The 21,710-nt window shown below is 40.7% G+C and overlaps 1 protein-coding gene across 3 annotated transcripts in view; it reads right to left on the reverse strand.

Annotated features, from left to right (window-relative positions):
* Nucleotides 1-21,710, reverse strand: part of LNX1 (ligand of numb-protein X 1) — a 197,952-nt gene that overhangs the window by 73,369 nt on the left and 102,873 nt on the right. The window contains exon 1 of one of the 3 annotated variants that reach the window (XM_074276404.1): nucleotides 16,795-17,383. The exons of the other annotated variants lie outside the window; for them this stretch is intronic. Within the exon in view, the coding sequence (XP_074132505.1) occupies nucleotides 16,795-16,886 (92 nt within the window). The 5' untranslated portion in view covers nucleotides 16,887-17,383. Of the gene's footprint in view, nucleotides 1-16,794; nucleotides 17,384-21,710 lie in introns of those variants that run through there. 3 annotated transcript variants of the gene reach the window in all.

Below are 21,710 nucleotides of genomic sequence, written 5' to 3' on the forward strand. Positions count from 1 at the left end.
ATAGAGATTTCAAGCAACTTCCCATTTTAGCATGAAGTATGGGGCTCCAATTAATATAGTTCCTTTCTGAATGTCACCAAATTATAATTCAGGCCCAGTGAGCATTGATTAAGTTTCAAAAGGCCAGGGGCGTGCCAGAATAGATGGATTTGTTCGGTCAGATGCAGAAAATTCGGCCTAGAGTCAAATTAGATGTTCATCCCCATGGAGCTTGAGTCTCATCTGATTAATTTCTAATTTGATTGAAAGAACCTTGTAACTGGCAAATGTTCTGATCCCAAGGGACATGGGCCCAGAAACAATAAGCACAGCGATCATTACTGTCCAGTCTCATTATACTCAGGCTAAGAGAAGACCACGCAAGAATGTATGAGAGCACGGGCCCTTCGGGGTCGGAAGGATCGTTCACTGAAGATTCCTGATAGGGGCAATGGATGCTGCTAGTTCTAGGATCAGGAACCAACCGAGCTCTCCACGTGGATTCTGCTTCATGGCCAAGTCCACAAGATGAATGGACAGAAGGAAACCCAGAAAGGGGATGAAGACTTTGTCTGCTGGGCCGGGGGTCGGGTCAGGGGAAGAAAAGGAAGGCTAGTTTTATAAGTTTAATCTGTCTCAGTATTGTTACTTCAAATGAGGTAAATGCTGGACAACTGCATAATTAACTTGATATATCAAAGTAACTCAAGGTGCAATCTAACCAGTTCTAAACAGCTCTCAGAGAAAAATCCAGCTGTGAGGGGAACAAAAGGGAGTTCTGGCTGCAATATGGCCCAAAGCATCTTTCATCCCCCTGTGAGAGTGTCTAGGGAGAGTTCCCCAGCCCTCACAGAGGGCACAGCAGGCGAATGAATCCTCTGATTCATTTTGAAGTATTGATGAGGAGAAAGGGAAGAAAATCTTAGATCAGCTTTAGATGAAAACAAAGATCAGAGGGATGAATGATCTTTCTTTTCTTAATGAATGAATTGCCAGGTTTCTTACTTCCCAGTCTTATTTCTATTCATTTTAACATATTTTTTCTTTTAATAAAACTCACTTAAATATAAAGCTAACATTAACACACACAAAAAGTTTGTAGATTTCTCTTTTAGCCACAAGATTCCATGATTCATAGCAAAATGATTAACACCATTTTTCTATTTCTGGAAAACAGACTTATTCAAACCTATTTTATTGAATTCTTTATTACAATCCTCTTAAAGACAAGTTTCTTTCATTCATTTTCAAAATCAGAGCTGCTTTGCAACTAAAGTTGGTATTGTGAGCAGTAAGATTTGCTGTGGATTTAAAGAGAATGGAAAGAGAGGTAGCCTGAGACCTTAGGCAGCTAGGTGGTACACAGATAGTGTACGGGATCTGAAGTCCGGAAGATGTGAAGTTAAATCCAGCCTTAGACACTTATTAGCTGTGTATTCTTGGGCAGGTCACTTAACTTGTTTGTCTCAGTTTCCTCATCTGTAAAATGGGGATAATAATAGCATTCACCTCCCGGATATTAAATGAGACAGTAATTGTAATGTATTTAGCACAGAGACTGGCACATAGTAAATACTAAATAATTATTGGCTATCATTATTATTGTTAAGTTCTGTCTCTGACATATACTATGTCAAAAAAACAATCATGGAAATCACAAAGTACATTCCTAAAATGATTTTTAGAATCCTGGAATCTTAGAATTGAAAGAAATTTGAGAATTAGAGAGTCAGGTTAAATCATAAGAGACCTTCCCCTTCAGACTCTGAGTTAATATAGACACCTTAAACCTTCAAGCTTCTCCATTTCTGCTAAATAAAATAAGGCAAGAAAGAACACATTGAATTCTTTCTAAATGCTGAAATTAGTGCTACGGAGAATCTTCATTGTCCCTATTAGCCAGCATCAATTCTAAGTGGAACAATTTCACTTTTAAACTGACTAGGTGGAGAACATGCAGAGGAGGATGGCCTTGAAAGAATTAGGGACATTTAGTCAAGATAAGGAAAGACTAGTGGGTAGGAGATTGTTAAACTCAAGTGTTTCAGGATGGAGAGGGACTAGATTTGTTCTACTTGGCCCTACAGGGAAGAGCTAGATGCAATGAGTAAAAGCTGTAGAGTCAGATTTAGATTAGATATGAAGAAAAAGCTGGCTGTCAAAAGGGGAAAGGGCTGTGCTGGGAAGTAAAAGGTGCTCCCTTACTGGAAGTCTTCACCCTCTGGCCATGTGATCTCTTGTCCAGAATGTCACAGAAGGGATTCCTACGCAGACTAGACTAGATGGTCTCCCTTCCAATTCTGAGATTCGGTTAAAAGACTTTGTTTTTAAAGAATAGAGACTGCATCTCATTTATAAAATGAGGCTATTCTTTTGGGATATGTCATTACCTCAAAACTTTTGTGGTTTTTATGGCCCTTACTCAATTTAGCAAGAATCAGGATCAATTCTTTGCTCTCAGTAAAAGGGAGGGGGCTGGTCCCTTCACCTTTGATATTCTATGATTTAACCTGACTCTCTAACGCTGAAATCTCTGCTTCCTTTCAATTCTAAGATTCCAGGATTCTAAAAATAATTTTAGGAATGTACTTTGTGATTTCCATGATTCTCTAGTGGGTGGGTGGAGGCAAGGAGTAAGTCAGAATATGGCTATTAACGTGTCCTCCTTAAACAAAAAGCCTCCAAATGTTTCCTTGGCAGAGGCGATCCGTGTGAAGAGAGGGTGGGCTGGGGAATCTGGTTTCTCCACTGCATAGTAAGGCGGGTGACAGATGGCAAAAGTATGTCCATAATAGTAAATCTTGTGCTTGGGGATTAACAATGGGCTTGTGCTACATGCCTGGCAGTTTCTAATAGTTTTGTCTATAATTGCAAATGTATTTCATAGCTAGTTCTTCAGAGATAAGTTCAAAGATTTGGTTTTCAAGTTAGGATCTTGGGAATTCAATGTGTTATTCCTTATATCAATGGCTGGTATGAGCCTTAAGAAGGAATAGAAACTTGATCAATATTAGTTATTGAAATTATTATTATTATCAACAAAACATTTTTATTTTTATATTATCAAAGTTTTTTTTTCTTTTTTTAATATATGCCTTTGGAAGTTCAGAGCCATGAGAAAGGAGAAAAGGATCAGGCAATATAATGAAATCCACAAAATTTATAAGAAGAGACTAGAAGTGAATGAAAACAAAATGAATATCAGCAGAAGAAATCTTTTAAAATAACTGCTGGCAGGGGGCAGCTAGGTGGCACAGTGGGTAGAGCACCAGCCCTGAATTCAGGAGGACCCGAGTTCAAATCTGATCTCAGACACTGAACACTTCCTAGCTGTGTGACCCTGGGCAAGTCACTTAACCCCAGCCTCAGAAAAAAAAATAAAAATAAATTAAATTAAAATAAAATAACTGCTGGCAAACCAGAACATTGTACCCAGTATGAGCAATATTGTTCGGAGAACTCTGAATGACTTAGCTCTTCTCAAAAATACAATGATCCAAAACAATCCCAAAGGACTCATGATGAAGCATGCTATCTACCTCCAGAGAAATAGTTGAAAACAGATTGAAGCATGATATTTTTTTACTTTCTTTCATTCATTATTTAAAAAAAATTAGAATCTTCTTATACAAAATGACTAATATGTGAATGTTTAATAGGATTGTGCATGTATAAACTATGTCAGAGTGATCATTATCTCAGGAAGTAGGGAGAGAGAGGGAATTTGGAACTCAAAATTCTTTTAAAAGTTTAAAAATTGTTTTAGCTTGTAATTGGGGAAAATAAAATATTACATTATAAAATGGTTGCTAACACATTCTTTAAAAAAATTACCACAACCCGATTTTAATAACAAGGAACATAAAAATGACATTTGGAGAATGATAAATTGCTGAAGATGCTTAAAATAACTTAAGATTGTTTAACAGAAAGAATACTTGGAAAATGTGAATGAGTAAACATTAGAGGTGCATCTTTAGGGAATTAAAAAAATCAGACTAATATACTAACTAAATAATTGTACTATACAAGTACATGATTATTTTTGAACAATTATCTTGCATGGAAGGAGTTCCCAGCTGACTGGGAAAAGACCAACAATTTGTCTAATTGGTGTAGGAAAAAATTGAGAGAGATTGGTACTGAATAATATTCTGATTTCTCCGTCTTAAAAAACTGACAAATATCAGAAAGATAATCTTTTTTTTAAGTCCAGAGAACAATAGAGTAATAAATAATACATTGCTTGGATTTAATTTACAACAATCTTGTGAGATTGGAATAGAATTTTAGATTTCAGTGCTGTAATTAGTATATTTAGTTCCAACTACTGGTGGGGGTAGGGAGAAGAAGAGTAGACTAAATTGGTTTGACTCATTTGGCCTGAAAATGAACATGAATCATTAAAAAAAAAAAAGTAATCCTAAGTGGTTTTAATTTCAGTTGTGTGAAGGTGTCTGGGAGGGTGTTTCGACAGTCAGCAACCTCAGAGCTCTGACCCAACACACTGATGAATGACCTGGGAGAGGGAGCGATAAAATTCATGGTTCCTACTCACTTGGGTAGTTCTTCAAGTAGTATGGGAAAAGAAAGCAAATTGGAAGAAAGCTGAAGATTTGGAGATGATAATGATAGTAGCATAAGACATGAAACAACATCATGAGATTTAACTTTCAGAAATGGTGACTGGGACAACTAAAGCAGGGGAACCTATTTATAAATAGGGATGTAGTGACTATAGGAGTGCCCATGTACCTGTGAATTTGTATTGGACAACAACCGTCTGTAAAATGAAATAATTAATTGGTTCTTAAGTTCAAGAATGAAAATAGAAATTAATTTTTTAAAAAGTGATATTTTGGGTCGCACCTGAAATTCTACTTGGAGTCCTTCAAAAAAGCCAAATTGCATAAGGAGATAATCTTCTTTTGTGGGAGGACCCACAGTTGTCACACTTTGCACATGGTTCTGTATTAGGTTCTTACTAGGTGCTAAGTCGGTACTTAACAATTCTCTAGCTCAGAGTTCACACTTTTAGTTCACAACAGAACATTACAATTCTGGACTTTTTTCCAGTATATCGATAAGTTGTGCTGGGTCTTCCCCCTCCCCCTTTCTAAGAAAATGCTATTTGTTGTCTGGGATGGCTATCTGGGAAGGGGAATGGAGGGATATTTGGGATAATATTGATGATGATGATGATATTTGTCCTTCATTTCAAATGACATCATAGGATATCTTGACTTGTACATGAAACAACTGGATTTGACACAGAGCTGTACAAAGGCAGACATCAATTAAAATTTTTTAAAGGTAACATTATCTTGAACTCTTCAGGAAAAGAATATCATGTGAAAAAAAAAACTGAGGGTGTATACTCTGTTCTCTGGTTGAGAAGTGAAAAATACCATTAGTCAACTAATAATTTTCTTTAGAGGACATTGGAGAAACTGTTAGATTCTCCTGTCATTTTTGGCATTGCAGAGACAAAATCTGGTTTATCACACCTTGACTCGGGAAATTGGTCGTCTGCTTCTACCTTATATATTTTCTTCCCCTCTCCATAAGTTTCCTATGTACCATTATCTAGTGTAGACTTTAAATTCCTTCCTAGACAACAGTGAGTCCATCTTGGAGTAATATAGAAACTCCAGTATCAATACTATATTCCATGAATACCTAGTTTTGTTAAAGGAATCACTAATTCTGTGAAAAGGTCTGAGAAAACTGTAATCCACAGGAATAATCAAGTTTGGCCCTTGAGAACAGATGAAGAAATACATTTTCTTCCTTTTATTATAGAAGTGGGGAAACCTATGGATGCAGACACTTGGAAAGGTTGCTAATGTTGGTTGCTGCAATGTATATGTGTGAGATAGAGGAGGTGATATTCATGTAAGCCTTTAATAAAGACTATTTACAACTACTTTTAAGAGCACATACAAATGATTGTGATATAAAATTTTAAAAAGAAAGAATAATTATTATTCCCATTTTACCCCCCTCCCCAAACTCTCTCTTAATATAACATACTCATCAAAACAGAGTTATACATTAAATGTTACTTGAAGGAGGGATTTTTTTTTTAAACCAATGTTTTTGCTTTAAATGGTAGTAGGTAGTACAGTGGATAGAATACTAGATCTGGGGTCATGAAGATCTGGATTCAAATCCAGCCTCAGACATTTACTAGCTATGTGACTCTTGACAAGTCACTTAACTACTGTTTGCCTCAGTTTCTTCAACTGTAAAATGGAAATAATAATAGCATCTACCTCCCAGAGTTTTTGTGAGGGTAAGACGAGGTAATATCTGTGAAGCACTTAGCACTGTTCCTCACACGTATAAGGCAATACATAAATGCTTAGTCTGTTCATCTGTTCTTCAATTAAATGCTTTTTGAAGAAAGACAATCCAAAATGTTTTGTGGACAATGGTCTCATTTACAAACCACTGTATTTGTCCAGGTCAAAATCAAGAAGAGGATTTCTCCTCTTTCTTTAGATTAAAAAATTCAACAATACATTCACGGCGATCCCCTCAGCAAGGTCTAGATATGACCCTACCTACTTAGATCAACCAAGAGAAGAAACAGAGCTAGAAATTTTGTTAGTCTGAGCACACAACAGGAATATTTCCCTAAAGATCAGTTTCTAAAAGATGGCCAAGAGATGTTGAGGTGAGAGGGGCATAAGTATTGTAGAAAGGTAGACCCTAGGGTGCCGTGGCAGTGGGCGCTGAAGCTGACATGGAAACATCTGGACCTTGGTCAGGTAGAGAAGCCCAAATGGCAGGGAAGGATGCATCATAGGGCTGGGCAAGGAAGAGCTTACCTGGGGCACCAAGGGAGAGGTAGGAAGCATGCCAGTTGATTGTTTCTTCTTTTAATAGTGCATTCATCATCCTTTACATTTCAACACCCTGAACCAAGGTTCCTAACCTCACCCTAGTTATATCTCTGATTCAAAAAAGAAAAAAGAAAAAGCCAAGTGACAGGACCACAATCAGATTCAGTTATTGCATACCAAACTGGGGAAAGATGATTCTAGTATTTCCTGGATTCTATTTGCAGCAAAGAATCTGCTGGGACAGCAAAATGCTACCAATTAGCTCCAGCCTTGATGTTTCTCTGAACTTCAGCACCATGACTCTGCTGCTTGCTCCCTCAACTTTCTTAATTTAGGGAGTTCCTCTCCGATCCACCATTTCCAGGAAGGGTTCAGACCAGGTATTCCCTAAAGTTCGCCACCATTTCCCCAAACTTCATCCCTTCTCAGGAGGATACCTCCTTTCCCCCACAACTTTTCAGTTTTCTTTTATGTGTTGTCTTTCTCAGATTAGAATGTAAGGTTCTGGGTAAGGACTGCCTTTATTTTTGCTCATATATTTTAGTGCAATAAGGCCTGGAGTCCTTAATAAATGCTTGTTAACTTGACTATTTTCCAAGGGTTCATTTGTAATAATATTAATTAGTATCAAGATCACATAATAGAGTTAGTAGAATATTTAAATTCTACAGCAGGTATTCCTAACCTGGGGTCTTATTAATAGATTTCTCTGGGGTAGGAATTATATCTTTGTTTCAATATACTTGGTTTCCTTTGAAAGCCTATGTGGCTTTCTAAAACATTATTCTTAGAAGGGGTCCCTTCTCTAAATCTAGCTCACCCACTAACTAAATATGTTATCTTGGGCAATATTCTTGGCCTTAGAAATTGGACTGGATAATCTCTACCATCCAGGATAGGCTGGAGCCAGCTCACACAAGTTTGTAGGCCTGATTATTAAATTTTCAGTGTGAACTGAATGTTCACACTGATCTTTGAAATTGGCAAGTTACCAATCAGGGTTTGAGTTTTTGTTTTGCTGACTGTCTAGACTTAAGAAAGTGATAGAGAAAACCTTAATAATGCAGCTTGAATTTTAAATGTGTCACCTTGCTTTTTCCCCCAGAGAGCCAACCAGCTGTTAAACATTTACCAAGACATTGCTCTCAACATCCTTCCTAGCTCTAGAAGCCTATGGTACTTAGTTATTAGGCTTCACATAATAATGTTTAAGCTCTTTGGAGAGCTTAATAACCGTGACAGCTCTTTGAATCTGCAAATAAACAACCAGCTAGATTTCATAGTCCAAGCTGAACTAAATACAAAGATGTCAAAAGCTAAGCCACTGAATGATATATTTAAAATCAAAATTAAGGCAAAAAATGCAAAATAAGACCAAGGATGGACTAGGATTGGTTCTTCCTGATGGTGGTGACTGGAAAGAAAAGAGGAAATAGAAACACCGGAGAGAATTGCGATTAGTATTTCCATAAGCTCTTCCACTACATGTCAGTGGATGCCCCCAGATGGCGAGCACAATGTGCAAAAGTGACAGAAGGAGGGGAGGGAGAAAAGGAGAGAGGGAGGGAGAGAGGAAAGGAAGGAAGGAGGGAAGGAGGAATGGAGGGAGGCAAGGGAGGGAAGGAAGGGAGAGAGGTCAGAAGACCAAAAATATAATAAAAGAAGAGTCCTCCAGGAAGAAGAGCTGTGGCAAGGGTGAAACAGGTGTGACACACATCACAGGTATACTATTGGAGGGAGGGGAATTTCCAATTAAAATGCCACCAATCTTCTTCCTTGGGCAGGCGGATCCATTAGGTTTTTCCTTCCTTCTGAATGATGTGGTGGCTTGGCTATGTGGTAGGCGAAAAACAAGGATCTTGACCAGTCAATGATGTCCATGAAGCTACACTAGCCCCTTGTTGAGAACTTAGCTCCCCATCAGACAAATCTCAATCCCAAAACTGGAAAAGAAAAGTTCCTACTCTTCCCCACCAGGCCTTCCTCACCGGTGCTCATGGAAAAACTGTTCCCCTCCCTAATCCTTCTACTCCAATATATGAACTGCCTTCTTGTCTTGTCCCCTGGAAGAACAGATTTCATAGGATTTTGGGCTGGAGGGGCTCTGGAACCCCCTCTTCTTTTCACAGATGAGGCCCAGAGAATTTAAATGGTTCCACCAGCATCGCAAAGATATCAAGTGGCAGAGATGGATTTGAACACAGGTTGCTTGACTCAAAAACCTACTGTAAACCAGAATCAAAAATAGAAGAAACAGGGAAAAAGGGAGATTGATTTTGTTTTAGTGCCAGCAAATATTAGTGTTTATGGGATCTCTGAATAGAGATTAATTAATGGGTGACTGAGAAGGAAGGAGACTCAGAGCTAAGCAAGAAAAGTCAGACAAAGAAGGACTAGGGGAAATGATCCCTAGGGTCCCCTCGGGTTAGAAATCTTGTGATCTAGGAATCCTATTCTCTGAGAAATTGGTACAAAATTAAGAAATAACTCAACTAGCAGAAGTTCTGTTGTCTTTTTCTGCTATTTCTGGGGAATCTCTGGAATGTCTCCATAGAAATATTCCCAGAAGATGCTTCCAGGATGGAATGTTGTTTTGTAGCAATATTATTTTAATGGTCAGCAAAAATCAATCAATATACTGAAAACATTTGACTTTCTACTAGTGTTCTGTAAAAATCTCCAGCCTCTGTACAGAGCAGGGGAAGGTGTTTTAGGTCACTTTGAATTTTGGGGAAAAAAACAAAAACAAAAACAAAAACAACACTAATCTTTCTTCTGCCATTTCACATCACATTTATTTAATTTCATAACATTCACTTTTTGCAGAAGTTTTATTTTTAACGTAACAAATCTAAAAAGAGCTGTCATTGCTGACTGGGGAAAAAAGATTGTTGTTTTATAGCTTTATGTTTCCAGGATCATTTACTGTTATTGCTATTATCATATTCTTCCCTTTTAACAATCTTGTCTAGGTACCATTTTCCTTGGCAAAGTTTATAGAAGCCTTTAAAAAAAGTTTTACAGATCATTATTAATATATAAAAATGTTTTCATTCATTATATTTGTCCAGTACTTCCACAATAAAAATGAAGACATATCCATTTTGATTTATAATATATTAGATAGTGTTTTGGCTTTTTGCATCCTTGTATTATTTTTTGCATCAAACTGGCTGATTTATTTACAGGTTCAAAGGCTTAGAATTGTAGAGTTGTAACTTCAAACTCAGAAACTGGGTTGTTCATCCATTCATAAGTCTCCCTAAGCAGTTTCATACTGACTTAAGCTTAAAATACACTCTCTATGTTTTATTGTATTCTTGGTTACTTTGTCAAATATTTCCCAGTTGCATTTTCACCTAATTGGGCCTCACTCTGGAGATCTAGGAATTATCCACAGACTGAGTATTTCACATCTCTGTGGAGATGTGAGGGGTTCTTAGATATCAGCCCAAACTCTCCATTGTTCACATACAGAAACTGGGGCACAAAGAGATAGCCTGACCAAGGTCACTCCTTACTAGGTAGCAGAATGTACATCTGCCTTCCTATCCAAAAAGTTCCTTTCACTGCCCCACACTGCCTACTTTTTATTCCTAGTCAGCTTCTTTTGACTCAGTAAATGTCAAGCTTAGTGTTTAGGCTTCTCTAAAATTTACCCATTCTTTACCAGTTACCTGAAGAATTTCTTTGCATTAATGAAGTGTTAGAAAAGAAGGAAGACAAAAATAAATGAAAAAAAAAAAAAAAAAGGAAGGAAGAAAGTCAGTTATAATACCATTGGGTGGTTGATGTTGTGCCAAATATGTTTTTTAAGGAACTTTTATTTTAGCTTTCAACTCCCTGACAAACCATCAGGAGTACAAAGGAGAGGCAAGTCTATTTTGCTAAGGAGAGAACCCGGATCCTGGATCACAGGAGGAAGAAGGAAGGAGAGGCTGGGGTTCTATTACAGCCGGTAAAGCAGAACGGGCTGGTTCTTGGGAGGAAGGGGAGCTAATCAAAAGGATCATGGAGCTCCCTGGACATCAAAGAATCCTTAAAAGCAACATTTTGATGGGTTAAGTGTAAATGAATCAGAAACATGAGGCTTCAATTTCCTTCCAAATCCATGAGTTCAACATTTTTAAAAAAATCTTTGGCTCAACTTATCAAGAATTTTTCAAAAATATAAAGAGAGTGACCATGAAATCTATATTGTCCCCCTTCCTTTCCCAACTCTAGGTTGGTGGCTTTCTTCCTAAGCAAAAGAACTCGCTTCCTTTTTCTATTTGCAGTCAATTATGTGTCCTTCCTTTCTTCCATATTGTAATCTAGAATTCATTTAAAACATATATACATGTTTTTTAAAGCCCAGAAATTGACTTTTTTTTTAAGTGCAAAAGAAACAACCCTTGGAGATTTATTTTAGATATTTTTGCCTTGGAAAATGCAGAAAGCTTATTTACCTTATTGATTTAAACGTTGAAAAAACAAGGACAGTAAATAATAGTGTAAAATAAACTGAGACAAAAACTGATCCCAAAGTAGGGATTCTTAACCTGGGGCCTTCAAATTTAAAAAAAAAAAAAAAATTTTTAACAACTGTATTTCAATATCATTAGTTTCCTTTGTAATTCTATGTTTTTGTTTATTTGTTTGTTTTGTTTTGTTTTGTTTTGCAGAGGCAATTTTGGTAAGTGACTTGCCCAGAGTCACACAACTAGGAAGTGTTAAGTGTCTGAGGCCAAATTTAAACTCAGGTTTTCCTGACTTAAGGGCTGGTGCTCTACCCACTGCACCACCTAGCTGCCCCACTATGTATTTTATTTTACAAAGAAGTGAGTCCATAGGTTTCCCCAGATTGCCAAAAGAGACCAGAACATACAAAAATGATTGAAAACCCCTGTTTTAAAAGTTACTTCATTGTGCTTCCTCCTCTTATATATGTTCTCATTCATTCTCTCTCTCTCCCTCCCTCTGCTCTGTTTGTCTCTGTCTGTCTGTCTGTCTCTCTCTCCCTTTCCTTTCTGCCCCCCCCTTTCTCTCTCTTCCTCCTACTCTCCCCCCCTTACATAAACATACACACAAACCCCTCCTCTCAGAGTCAAAAATATACAGAATTGTGACAATTTACAGTTAAGTAGATGTCTTACCATGTAATAAAATTATACCTTTTAAAATGCTTCAAGGTTTAAAAGTAGTCTTGAATTAAGTAATGAGTCTGGCTCATTACTTAATACCTGGCTAAAACCAGCAGAAAAAGAGAAAGTCAATTTTAAACAAATGTCAATACATAAGTGATCTAAGGCTGGCAAGGCTCTAGGTTCTTAGATGAGGATTTGAAGCTATGTGAAACTTAGCCAGGCTGATGATTTCTCACATATAAACAAGGTGGGCCGAGGGGGAAGGGAGAGGGAGAATCAGACCAACTGTGTTTCATTTAAAGTTATTTTGGGGGTGTGAATCCAGAGGTGCAGCTTTTGGCTCCAGCTTAGCAGGTGTAATTAGTCAGAGGTGTGCTTTTTCAAGTTGGTTTGTGAATACTCTACTTACGAATCCCATGTTCTGAATCTCGGATTTCTTCAGCCTGCCCTATGTAGTCAGTAGAACAGCTCCTGGGGTCCCCTAGCCTTAGACTCTTAACAGCCCCTCATTACAGGGCCTTATTTCCCCTCAGCATCAAATGATTCAAATAATGATTTTGAAGTCACTTATTTTAATGTTCTAAAACAAAATTACAACTGGAACAGGCCTTCTCTACTGAGGAAAACTGGGGCTGGGCACAGAGCCAGCATTAGGAACCCCAGCTCTGCTAAAAACTGAACCGAATGAGGCTGAGGGCAGGTGTGGGGGCCGTGACCCAGGTAGAGATTTCCTGGGAAGGCCAAATGGTGACAAGAAGCAAGGATGAAATAATCTTTCAGGAAGAGAAGGGCTGCTTAGGGATGGTGACTGAGGGAGGGTCTAAAAATGAGTGATGGAGAGTAAGGAGTGTACCATAATTGTATCCTGGCTTAGGGGGAAAAGTAATTGCCTTCAGGAGAGTACCAAGAGATGGGGTCCCCTGAGGAAGCAGCTAATTTTCAAAGAAAACTGGAAGGTAAAAGGAAGAGATTTGTTAAAAATAGTGGAGATTTCCCCACACACACCTTTCACATTGTCTCCCCTCACAAGTCCCAAAAAAACCATCGATAGTGTTTCTCTTTGCTCTAAAAGAGATGGCCCCTCCAAAAATAGTGAAGAGTAAAGGATGATTTTTTAAAAAGAGGTTGATGATCACCTCCTTATGTGCCATTTTTTTCTTTCTCTCCCTCCTGATATTAGACTGGTTATATACCTTTGAGGACAGTTAGGGGACAGTGGATAGAAGGTCAGGCCTGAAGTCATTAAGGCCCAAGTTCAAATCTGGCCTCAGACACTTATTATCAGACCCTAACTGCTCTGAGAGAGGTAGGATGAATACTGGAATTTGTATATTGTACATTGTGTTTCCAGATTGTCCATTATACTGATTCTAACTCAGTTTCCTGGGGGTGGGGGTAGAGAGAAGGCACGAAGCAGTATCCAATGCTTATTGCCTTTGTTCCCAACTGATCACACACACTAGATCTCGGGCACCTCAATCACATGGAGTGACTCTCCAAGCTAGGTGGTATTTCTGGGGGGCAGAGAGAAGGGGTGGCTGGATTCAGCTCTGTTAGTGAACTAGGTCCTGGAGGAGAGCTCTGATGGCCTCCAGGTGAGAGTGTGAGGGCAATTGATGATGAGTGAGAGGAAAGGGGAAAGAGGAAGTAATCCTCCTTGATGTTGGTGCTTGGAAGAAGCCTCAACTGCTGGGTGCTAATTTCACTGGCAGGAGAACGTTGGGAGGAATGGATTATCATTTTTTCCTTCCCTCTTCTGGCAATAACTCACTAGTACTGATATTTGAAAACTGAAAATATTTTTTATGTATATGAGCTAAGCTGACATTTCCCAACTTCCTGAGAACCTCTACAGTCTACAACAAACAATAACAAGGAACTTTTCATTCTTCATCAACAGTAGAGTTGGCAATTTCATTTTGAAAATCATAATCCACCCCCCTACCCACCCACCGAGACCACACAGCAACAACCCATTCAGAAACACCCAATATAAACAGCTTCATGAGGGGTCAATAGCCAGAATGTCTCCACTCTCCCATTCTTTCCCTTCTCCCCACTCCAAATATATACACTATCACAAATGCTGTCACACACACACCTTACAGAAAATAAAGCACAGCTTCTTCATGGCTTTTCTAAGTCACAAATGATTAAATGTTCAGATTTCTGAATGGGGATTCGTCCATTAGAAATCTGGGTCTGGAACTCAATGCAGTGGGTGGTTAAGATAAAGATGATCAAAGTACCAGAAATGAAATAGAAGAAAAGCACTGAGGGGTCCAAAGAGAAGAGAATATCATCAAAGGTGAGAGCAATAGGTTTGAAAAGTCACCAGAGAGTTTTCAAGGCTGAAGAAAGACCACAAATGCACTCATGTCAGAAATGTGGAGAATTAAACTTCTTGCTGTTGTATTGTCCGGTTTTTTCAGTCATGTGGGACTCTATAAACCTATTTGGGGTTTTCTTGGCAGAGATACTAAAGTGGTTTGCCATTTCCTTCTCTAGCTCACCTTACAGATGAGGAAACTGAGGCAAAGAGGGTTAAATGACTTGCCAAGGATCATGAGGTTAATAAATGTTTAAAGGCTGGATTTGTCTTCCTGACTCCAAATTTGGCACTCTAACCTTCCTGTCACCAAATGATAATAGTAATATTATTCTACTGACAAAGCACTTTCCTTACAATAACCTGCCCATACTGGGCAGGTTTTTCCCATTGTGTGGAGAGCTCACACAAGCTACGTGAGCTGTCAATAATCACATGGTTAACACAAATGATTGATTGGGGGGTGGGGGAGAAACAGACAAAAAAGGTCAACCTGGAAGTCAAATCCAGAGGATTTTCCCACTCATCTGAGTCTCACTGCCCTTTTATGTTGAAAGCTTGAGATGTTGAGCTTTCTCAGTGAATTGATTCAACCTCCCCCTATCTCACCAGCACTTGTTACCCACCTATCTGTCTGGCACTGTACTAAGCACTAGGGGTAATTGGAATCCAGTAAGTTTATTCCTAAGATTCTTTTTTTTTTTGGGGGGGGGGAGGGAATCTTCATCAAAGATATTTGGCGTGATGCCAGCCACAGTGGAGTTAGTTCCAGGCTCAACTACTAAGGCTGATCTTGTTTTCTTAGGGAAGGAATCTTGATTAAATACTTATTTACTAAAAGGTAGATACAGAGGATACAAAAAGCCCCAAAGAAGCTGACTCCTTCGTGGTTTGAGAGCCCATTGGTAAGTAAGTCAAGTGAAATGCATTTTTATAACTGCTCCAAATAGATGAGACATAAGGAGAAGCTTCCTCCAATAGAGGAAGAAGACACACAAGGGAGAATGGACCAGGCAGAGTATTTCGGTGAGGGAAGCCTCGGGAATGGTAAGTGGAGGGAGAGAGCAATTGCCTGAGAAGCAAGGGACTGATTTAAGAGTTCTCAATCCAGGATTAATCCCATGGTCGCTTATTGTGACACTTTTCTATTCTCTCGCCTCTGATATTAGACTGGCTATATATTCTTGGGCAAATCTTTTCATCTCTCTAGACCTCAGTTTCTTTATCTGTCAAATGATAGGGGGAAAGAGAAATAATGAGAGGGGAGGATTCTTTGGCAGCTGTGACATTAGAACTCGTGGTAATGGTATAGTCGACAATCTGCAGAGGGGGTGATGGGTCTTTCTGTGACCCCGATTCACCCTAGCAGCATTTATTTTTCCAGAAAAACATTTTTCAGTGTCCTAGTTTGCCTTGGCCAGGCTCACCGAGTTTAGATTTGGTTTAGCCAGCATTAGTAGAAAGATTTTTCTTATCAAGATTCTTATTCAATGTTTAAAAAACAAACAAACCAACAAAAAAAACCTGGCTTTACATCCAGGAAGATTTAAAGAGAAAATCCCGAGAATTGCGTGATTCCCCAATTCAGCCAAGATCCCAGAGCATCCCAACGATTGGCATCTGTGTTTTTAGGGGCTGGAATCCCGTTTCAAAAGCACCACATGTTCTCTGGTGCAATCATCGCCCTCACTGTCGATCACCACCATGTTTACTCACGGGATCCTATAATAGTCTTTCCCAGGATGGGCCTGTCCTCTATTCGCAATCCCTGTTCCAAATTACCCATTGACACCCATTGCATGCGAGGCTCTTTTTATATCTCCCCTGAGCCCAGATACCTGCTTTCTTAGCTGTCGGTGAGCCCAGCGGTTAGCCAAGCGAAATGCATTTCCTAATTGCTCCGGATAGCCGAGGCAAGCTTATTTCTTCGGTTTCTGGAAGCCGGAGCGTGGCTCCTGCCCCCTTCCCTCAAAGCCCAGCCACAGCCACCATCGGACACTCGCTTTGCTCCATGAGCTGTTTTCTCTCCTAAAAAATGGAGAGATCCTTTTTTCCAGGTCCTCCCAAACCAACCAGGGAGTCTTCCTCGTGGGAGGAGGAGAGGAAATGGAGATCTGCCCAAGCACCTTCCCCATCAAACACAACCAGCTGATAGAAGCTGGAGAGGTTCGCCCGCATTCTCCGGGCTTCTATTTATGGAAAGGAGATGATTTATTGTAAAAAGGCAGAGCTCCTACAAATAAAGGGACGGAAAAGGAGACGAAAAGGAAGGCAGGAGCTGAAGGAGCCCTGCTGCCCTGAGATCCCTCGGCTTTCCGCGGACTGGGAATCGGGCACAGGTTTTTGTGTTTGTTTCATCGGCCATGTTGCTCTAAGACGCAGCCGGGAGATGCGCCCCGTACACAGCGGGTCTCTGCCCCCGGGAGAGCCGGACGAGACGGGCAGGCACGAGCACGGGAGCCCCAGCCCACGGACCCGCATGCACACACACACAGCCACTGCGAGTACTCACAGTTCTGAGTACAGGAAGTGCAGGTTGCCCACATTGTCAATGTAGTTGGCGGGGCTCAGCCAGGGCAAGACCAGTAAGAGGAGAGCCTTCATTTTCTGAGCTGGCTTCCCGGCCACTCGGGGGGGGGGAGGCCCCGGACCTTCCGGCTCGCGGCCGCCCGAGCCTCGCTCCTTTAAGCAGAGCCGTCCGGGGCCGGCGATCAGCGGCCCATCGTGCGGCAGCCCGCAGCCCGCAGCCCTGGCAGCCCGCAGCCCGCGCGCTAGGCTGCGCCCAGAGAGCTCTGGCTCTAAGAGGATTAGTCCGTCTGATTCTCAGACGGGCAGAGGGGAGGGGAGGCCGGCGCGCAGAGGCGGCCCGGCCGGCTGGGGAGCGGAGGCTCGGCTGCCGTGCGGGGCTGCGGTGCGGGCCGCCTTCCCCCTGCGCCGTCCAGAGTGGCTCCCGGGAAGCAGCTGGTACGTTTACATCACTGGCCAGAAGCAGATGGGCTAGCGGGAGGCAGGAGCGCGGGCCGCACACCCCCACCGCGGGGGGAGGGGGCGCGAGCAAACGCTGCCGCCGCTGCACCTGCTCGGAGAGGAACTCCGGCTCCGAGGGACCCGCCCGCGGCCCGGGACGCTGCCCCCTCCCCCCCCCCCCCACACCCGGCTAGTGTGCGCGCGCCTACATGCGTGTAGATGGAAAAGTGGCTGAGTGTCCATGCAGGTAGACGTAAAAGGTGTGTGTGCACACACGTGGGCATATATTCAGGTAGATGTATATATTCAGGTGGACATAAAAGTATCATGTGCACGCACACACGTGTGTATGTATATATATATTCAGGTAGATATAAAAGGCATGTGCACACACGTAGCTTTTCTACACAGGTAGAAAAGCTGTGCAAGTATGTGCATGCACACACATTCATACAGATACAAAGGTAGCTTGCATGTATGTGCACACACACGTTTTATTCAGGTAGATATAAAACTAGGGTGTGTGTGTGTGTGTGTGTGTGTTTCATCCAGGGCCATCTCGGGTCCTCTGGATCCATATCCGGCCACCGGACCCAGCCGGCTCCGGAGGGGAACGTGAGGCGGGTGACCTTGCCCAGCCCTCCCTGACAAATCCAACTCCCTTGCCACTCACGGCGTCACCTCCCCGATATCGGGTTCCTCTTCCCGAAGGAACCACATGTAGTGAGAGAGACAGACCAGGTGGAGAGCAAATGTTGCCTTGTGCTCCTCCCCACCCCCTCCTCCCAATCAGATCTATTATAAGGCTGAGGAGGAACAAGAAGATAAAAGAAAATGGTCTTTCTCTTTAGGTTTCACTGAAATTCCAGGGAGCTTGAAGTCAGCTTGTCTAGAGGTGTGTATATAGATTCAGAGTGGGATTTCTCTATAATTCTGGGCTTGCTCCCAGTAACATCCCAAACTGTATGGGTTGTGCTCTGGCAGGCTTTCCCGAACCTGGGGGGCAGTGGCCCGAGTAGCGGACCTGGGTTCAAATCCTGCCAATCCCAGAACCCCATTACTCTGAATTGTAAAATGAGACTAATGATAGCACACTAGTTAACAGCATATTGGGAAGATAAAATGAGATAAATGTGTGTAAACCATAGCGTGCTATGAAAAGGTCAGCTCCGATTCTGATGGTCCTGTACAGAGGGAGATGTGAAAGACAAATATTTAACATTTATGTAGCACTTGAAGGCTAACAAATGGCTTTACAAATATTTTACTATTTGATATTACCACAACATATAGGAACATAGACTTAGAAAGCCACAAAATAACATTATCCGTGTTTGTTTTATTTAGTTTGTTAAACATTTCTAGGCAGTGCTGTAATGTTGGATACTTTCACTTTGCCAAACTCTTCCCCTGCCTTCAAGAAGCTGCCTGATCATCCCCAACCAGGTGATCGCTCTCTTCCCTGAACCCTCAGAGCACATTTCAAAAATACTTCCCTTAAAGCCTCAATGTATTTTGCCTTGTAGACTATAATTATTGGTGTATTTTTTGTATCACTGTAGCAAAAATAGATTGCAAGCTCCTTGAAAGTGGATCCTTAATTTTACTCATTGTTTTTCCCTGCAGTAGAACACAGTATAGCGCCTGTACATCGTGAGTGCTACGTAACTATACTAAATGAAAAGAACAATATTTGTCTCCTGGTTCATTTGTTCTGTAGGACAGTATATGTTTTCCCAACATTTGGGTCTGGATCAAGAGCACTGTTATCTTCATCTCTTTGTCCATTTGCCCACATGAACTTATGATGTCCCTGGATGGGGTGGCGGATAGAACCAGGTCTTAAAGTCAGGAGGACCTGAGTTTAAATCCAATCAAAAACAATAATTGAGCCAGCCAATTAACTCTGTTTGCCTCCATTTCTTCATCTGTAAAATGAGCTGGAGTATCCTAGTATCTTTGCCAAGAAAACCTCAAATGAGGTCATGAAGAATCATATGTAACAATCTATCAACAGCAATAAAAAATGTATCTGGCTCTGAGCTAAGTACTAGAGAAACAGCAACAAAAGAAACAAAAATACCCCCTCAAAAATTACGATACATTACAATTCCTGTATTTAAGGAGTCCAATCTATGAGACAGCATATAATTATTAGATATACATGATACATACAGAGTACATAGAATGTCCTCCCAAATGGGGCTGGAGAGAGTGATCTGAAAGACCTTTCCTACAGAAGATAAGATCTGAGATGAGTTCTGAAGGAAAACAAAGAGGTAGAAGTGAGGGAGCATACTTGGCGAGGGGGATAACCAAGGCAAAAGCACGGAGGTGTGAAATGGAACGCCATGTAAGCGGAAGAGTGAGCAGGCCATTGTGTTTAGGGATTCATGTTAGGTCTTACTTATGGTTTCAATGGACACTTTGTGACTTGCATGATTAAAATACCTAAAAGACATGCCGGACAAAAGTAAGCTTCGAAATTGGCTTCCAGGCTAATTTTGAGAATTTGTTCTTAAAAAAAAAAAAAAAAGTAGCTATCTGCATATATCTATTTTGCAGGATGATAAAGAACAATTACAAAAATCGCATAAAACCAAGACTATTTAATGACCTATGGAATCAAAGGGATTTCTTCCCTACTAATCAAATGAAGAGTCTGCCCCCAACAGAGTCCCATCACTTCTCTGGCCCAAAGAGACTTTTCTGACAAAATGGTCACAATACCATTTGTATCTGAAGGCAGAAGACTAAATGATCTCAAGATTTTTTTCCAGCTCTATGATTCTATGATTCACTGAGATGCTAAGTCCTGTTTACCTCCATTCTGATGATATCACAGCTACCTATAGAGAATGTCCTTCCTGCATCCAAGACTCATGAAGTGAGTCTGGAATCCAGTTTACCAACTCAAGTTGAACTGAGTCAGCAGAGGGATAAAGAACTGTATTAATAACAAGCCCCAAACTATGCAGTCATAACAAACCTTAGCTCACAGAGAAAGGAGGAAACAAACTTATGAGGATGTCTACTGGAATCTGGACTCAAATATCTATTAGTCCTTAATGACCAATTATCTGGGGATAAAGGGAGATGCTGTCGCCCAGTGCTTATGTCAACAATGATAGAAAGGAAGAGAGCATGATTGGTAGTAATCCCTAGGAAGGGAATTAGGGGACCCTGGGTGCTTATCCTGTCTGTACCACTCACCTTAGGCAAGTAATCTCTCAGCCTTCTGCCTCCTAATCTGCAAAATAGGGATAATACCACCACCCCAGCATGCTTCCTGAGAATGGAATTATGTTAGTGGATAGGAAAGCATCAAGAGTTTTGAAAATGGAAGCTATTCATGTTTTTTCTAATTTTTATATTCCCTTTTATGACAGAAAACCTACTCTCCAATTCAGTCCAATCAACCAACAAGTATTTATTAGGTACTTATGATATGATGGGAAAGATGCTAAGCACTGAGGCTATCAGGGCAAAAACAACACAGAATTTTTACTTGGGGAACTATACTTAGTTATAAAAAAAAAAAAAAAGAAGAAGGACCCCTACAAAGCAGACCAGAGGAAACTGGATGGGAAGGTGCCCAAAGGTAGGAGAACCAGGAAAGCTCTGAACAAAATGGGGTTTGAACTCAGTCTAGAAGGAAGTCAACAATGGCAAGTGGTGGTGGTCAGATGGAAAGGATTCCCGCTGGGACACATACAATTTCAAGCATGAATATAGGCATTTACTTTGCCAAACTATATGACTGTATCGAAGGCTGTATTTTTGTTTGCTTGGTTTTATTATTTGTTCTGTGGGAGGCTGGAGGAAATAGCAGGAAGGGCAGATTAATTTTTACAAAAGGAAGAAGCCACATTGTGAGGAACTTTAAAGGCTGAACAAAGGAGTTTATAATGTATCCTAGACATAATCAGTAGATACTAATTTGCTGAGTAGGGGGAGTAACTTGGATTTAAGAAAATTATTTTGTCAACTGTGTGGAAGATGGATTTGAGTGAAGATTCCTTCTCCATCTCTCCCTCCCTCCTTATCCTTCTCTCCCTCCCTTTCACTCTCTTCTTCTCTCTCTCCTCTTTCCTTCCTCCCTTCTTTGTTCTCTCTCTGTCTCTGTCTGTCTCTCTCCCTCACTCTCCCCTTTCCTCCCTCCATCTCTCTCCCCCACATACTCACACACTCAAAATTTGATCATTAGAAGGCACTTCTGCATTCATCTAATCCAATGCAAAAATGAAAGGAATCCCCACTAAAACAAATCCAACAAGTGGTCATCTGACCTCTTCTTGTAGACTTTCAAAAAGTTGAAACCCATAGCCTCTAAATCGAGCCCATTCACTTTTTGACACCTATTACATCCACTCTTCACAACTTCTATTCCTTATTTCTAGTTCTAACCTTTGGGGTCAAAGAAAGAAAATTCAGTCCCTCTTCCATATTACATTCCCTCAG

The sequence above is a fragment of the Sminthopsis crassicaudata genome, chromosome 6, assembly GCF_048593235.1.
Source record: "Sminthopsis crassicaudata isolate SCR6 chromosome 6, ASM4859323v1, whole genome shotgun sequence".
Lineage (NCBI taxonomy): Eukaryota > Metazoa > Chordata > Mammalia > Dasyuromorphia > Dasyuridae > Sminthopsis > Sminthopsis crassicaudata.